Source organism: Phocoena sinus, chromosome 14, assembly GCF_008692025.1.
Source record: "Phocoena sinus isolate mPhoSin1 chromosome 14, mPhoSin1.pri, whole genome shotgun sequence".
Classification (NCBI taxonomy): Eukaryota; Metazoa; Chordata; class Mammalia; order Artiodactyla; family Phocoenidae; genus Phocoena; species Phocoena sinus.
The window spans coordinates 62,771,538-62,775,867 of record NC_045776.1 but is presented as its reverse complement, the minus strand read 5'-3'; the positions used below and the strand labels follow the sequence as shown (position 1 = coordinate 62,775,867).

General features: G+C 64.7%; 1 protein-coding gene across 1 annotated transcript; it reads right to left on the bottom strand.

The window, feature by feature from the left end:
* Positions 1-2,433: 2,433 nt before the first annotated feature.
* On the bottom strand, positions 2,434-3,831 carry CLDN5 (claudin 5). The gene has a single exon (XM_032653878.1). It carries the CDS (start codon positions 3,694-3,696, stop codon positions 3,040-3,042), a length of 657 nt encoding a protein of 218 aa, XP_032509769.1. The 5' UTR covers positions 3,697-3,831; the 3' UTR covers positions 2,434-3,039.
* Between the last annotated feature and the right edge of the window lie 499 nt (positions 3,832-4,330).

The window sequence follows — 4,330 nt, the reverse complement described above, 5'->3', positions numbered from 1 at the left end:
GCCTTGTATGTCCAGAGGGACCTTGATCCTGTGCCCTGGGCACCCCGATGCCCAGCAGGAAATCAGCATGGGGGGCAGCTTCCAGGCTCCCTGGACAGCAGTGGGCAGAGGCCAGGCCCCTCAGCACCTCCACTGACCACTTTGATGCCAGCCAGGACCTGGCTCGGTTCGCCCTCCCACCACTTCCTCCTGTCCACTGGCCTTGGCAGCATCTCAGGTCCACCCTCTTGACCATGTACTCCTCCCAGGCCCACCCACCACATCCATCATCTTACCCCCAGCACCTGCCTGTCCAGGCACCCCCACCTCTGGGCACATGGCAGACACCACCAGGCGAGTCAGGCAGGGATAGCAAGGGCGGGCCCCCAATTCAGGAAGGGAGGGGCTTGCTCAGGGGCCTCGGGGTCAGCTTCGCCCACGTCCTATCGCAGACGGTCCAAGCTGGACCGGCCTCAGCAACCTCCAAAGCCTTCGGAGCAGCAAGAGTTCTCTGTCAGGGAAGCCGTGGGATCAGCTGGCCCCACCCTCCCAGTTGTCCCCAGGACACCTGCAAGGGTTGAGGGGATCTGGAGGCAAGGAGGATGCTATTTCTGTCCTTTGGTGAGGAGAGAGCCATTCACGCAAGTGGCTGAGGCCATCTGTGACCACTGCACAGAGCTCAGGTGCCAGGGGAGCAGGCAGGCTGGAGGGCCATGGCCACCTAGGTGTGGCACCTGGGGCCACAGGCAAGAGTTGGCAGAGTGGTTTGGGCAGCAGTTATGTTGGTGGGAAAAGCCCAGAAATCATGTTCAGGAACTGAGGACACGGGTTAGGGGGGCTAGGTCTCAGGGTGGGCCTTGGGGAGGGGTAGTGGGCAGTGGGGTCAGCTGCATTGGAGCTGCATTGTTCCTCCCACCTGACCTCTGGCAGTGGAGTTTTCCCCTGCCCTTCCCAGCATGGGTTGGGGACAGCAGCCTGCCCGCCAGGGCCCTCAAGCTGCCCACCCTGGCCATCTGCAGAAGCTGAGGGCTGGGCAGCTACCATTCAGAATCCCAGCTGACACCTGGGGCCCTGGAGTCAAGAGAGCTCTGGGCTGTGGAGGAGGCAGCCTTAGGCCTGCGCCTGGGCCAGACACCCTGTACCCGACACTGCCTGGACCCTGTGGCCAGAGCAGAAGTGGAAGGACCTTTGTTCCTACCCCACCAAGAGCCAAGGCTCCAGGATCACACACTTGCTCGCTTGGGAGCTGTTCTAGGTTAGGCTCAGGCAGGGCAGCCATAAAGGCTAAGGACCTCTGTGCCATGGGGCCCATCCCTCTATAGTCATCCCACTGTTGGGAGCTAAGGCCCCCAGATAGTTCAGCCTCCCTAGAAGTTCTGGGATTCAGGGCCATGTTCACAGTAGCTGCCCTGAGCCTATGTCCTTGGGTTCTGCCCCTCCCTACAATGAGGAACCTGGCCAGGCCTGGGAGACTCCTTGCCATTGGACCCAGCCCAGGCATTTCTGGACATGGCCCTCAGGGAGGAGTTTGGGGGCATTTGCCAAGCCCTCCGCACTGGCTGGGCTTGGAACTTCTCCCAGCAGCCCCTGATCCTGTCCACTGTTCTCTTCTGCCCTGGAAGCAACGAGTTCTTGGTGGCTGTGACAACTCTGGTCTGCTTTGCCCTCCAGGAATCCCACCCAAAGGAGGAAGGTCACATGGTGCTCCCAGCAGGGGTTGACACAGAGGTGCTGATGGTTGGCCTAAGTCTGGGCTGGCCGCCAGACCACCAAGATGGGCACAGGCCCTGTGCAGAGAGCTAGGATGGAGGGGCTGAAGCTGAATCTGGGCAGCTGGCCGCGGGTGCCTCCTCCCCATGGCAACGCGCTTCTCAACCTGCAGCCAGCTCTGCTGGAGCCCAGCACACATCCTGGATTTGCCCCTGTTCCCACTGCACTATTGGCGGAAAGGACGGAGTCAGTGTTGTATAGATGTCTAGCCATGTGAGGCGACCCAGAGATGGCCAAACCCTGGGGGGGCAGGTGGAAAACGCCCGTCCGGTGGTGCCTGGGGACCAGCCTCTTCTAGGCAAAGCCAGCAGCCTGGCAGCCCACCCTTAGCCCTACCTGCATCCCAAGACCCACACACACTGGCTAGGGTCAACCTGCATCTTCTGCTGGGGTCTGCATCACAGCCCCTGCTCTCCACCCCCACCCCCACCCCCAGGCTCTATGGCTCAGCAGTGGCCCTTCTGACTACATATCTCACCTCCCTGGGTTGCAGTGAGCTGTGGCTGTTTCCCACCCAACGGGAAGGTGACCAGATGGCAGGAGGGACCTGAGAAATGGCCATGGGATCTTCGGGATCCCTGGAAGGTCCCCCCAGGAGCTTTTTGGGGAAAATTTGGTGGGTAGGTGGATGAATGGGGGCTGCAAAGCACAGGCGGTGACTGGACAAAGAACAGGACACAGATGGGAGGGTATCCAAACCATTTACTAAGCGGACTCTTGCCCCAACCCCCCAAGCTGTGAAGGAGGGCAGGGCCCCGGCCCCACACCCAGAATCCGGTGCCCGTAAGCCTTGCCTGGCGAGCTGCAGGGGTGAGACAGGGAGGTCCAGACCAAGTCTCTTGCCCCCACCCGGAGGCCAGCCTGCTGATGGAGTGAAGGCCAGCTATAAACGTCCCTCCGGCAGCCGAGGCTGGGGCCCCTGGGCTCTCGGTCTGCCCCTCTGGAATCAGCAGGAGCCACTAGGGAGTGGGTGGCATCCAAGACCCTGACGGTAAGAGAGGGAGCGGCATCTCCAGTCCAGTGCCCACACAGCCGAAGGAACGCGCGCCCTACCCACGTCGGAGCCAGCACTGCACACAAACAGAGCGAGTCTTCCCAAGTGCGCGTCGCCTTGCGGGGCAGGGCGCAGCCCGGGACCGGCTAGGAGGCCGGAGAGGACGGGCTGCGGACAGAGTCCGGTCCGTGCGTAGGACCCAGAGTTCCGCAGAGCCTGTGCGCCGCGGAGGCCGCCGTCCATGCGGGGCTCCCCTGGCCGGTCCTCCCGCTCGCGGCCCTGCCGCGCAAGCGCACTCAAACATAGTTCTTCTTGTCGTAGTCGCCGCTGGCCGTAGGCCGCCGCGGCGCCGAGTACTTGACCGGGAAGCCGAAGTCGGGGCGGCCGGCGCAGACCCAGGCGCCGCAGCACACGAGGCCGCCGCCGCACATGAGCAGCGCCGAGGCGGCCCAGCCGATGTAAAGCGCGGCGCCCAGCTCGTACTTCTGCGACATGGGCACGGTCGGGTCGTAGAACTCCCGGACCACGATGTTGGCGAACCAGCAGAGCGGCACGAGTGCCAGCAGCCCGCAGAGCGCGTAAAGCGCGCCGCCCGTGAGGGCCACGCGTGCCTTACCCGGGCCGGGGGCCACGCAGGTGGTGCACTGCGCGCCCGCCAGGGTCACGAAGAGCGCGACAAGCGCCAGGAGCACGGCGCCCACGGTGAGCGCCCGCGCCGCCTGCACCTCTGTGCTCAGCGCCAGCACCGAGTCGTACACCTTGCACTGCATGTGCCCTGTGCTCTGCACCACGCACGACATCCACAGCCCCTTCCAGGTGGTCTGCGCCGTCACGATGTTGTGGTCCAGGAAAGCGGTCACCTGCCACATGGGCAGCCCGCACGCCAGGATCAGGCCCACCCAGCCCACCAGGCACAACACCAGGCCGAGAATCTCCAGCGCCGCCGACCCCATGGCTGGAGACAAGACGGGCGCCCGACGGCCCGGGGCCTCCGGGCGCGCACAGCTTACTCCCTCCGATCCCGGGCCCAGCGGCACCACAGCACAGCCTCGGGTCTGCTGGCGCCTCTAGGGGGGCTTCCCATTTGAAGGTTCGTGGGGCGGACTATGACCCGCGGGCCCAGCCCCCCGCCCTGAGCAGCCAATCCACGCCCAGGCCATCCGCCCGCAGCCAATCGCAGGCGCCCCCGGCAGCAGGAGTTAGGAAAACAACTGCGCGTGGGGGTAGCGGGTGGCGGGCGGCGGGAGGCGGGCGGCGCGGGGAACCGCGGGGCATCCGGTGGCGGCCCCGGACCCTCATCCGCTGTTGTCCTGGTCGCTGCAGAGCCCGTTCCAAGCTGACCACGCTCCACGAACTACCTCCCTGTGCGCCCCCACCTCGCCGTTTCAGGAGCTGCATGACCCTGGGTCTGCACCGATTTCCCCGACACATCCTCGAACGAGCCAGTTGGTCCCTACCTCCCAGGCCAGCTCCACTCTTCCCTGGCCCCGGTCGGCGGGAGCCACTGCGCCGAGGGCCCCCGGGTTAGCCAAACACAGCTCGGCCTGTTCCTCCAGGAAGCTCTCCCTGGAGTCCAAGCCCAACACA

What these genes read in the sequence shown, in the direction of transcription:
- CLDN5 (XM_032653878.1), bottom strand. Translation starts at nt 3,696, where the DNA reads ATGGGGTCGGCGGCGCTGGAGATTCTCGGCCTGGTGTTGTGCCTGGTG.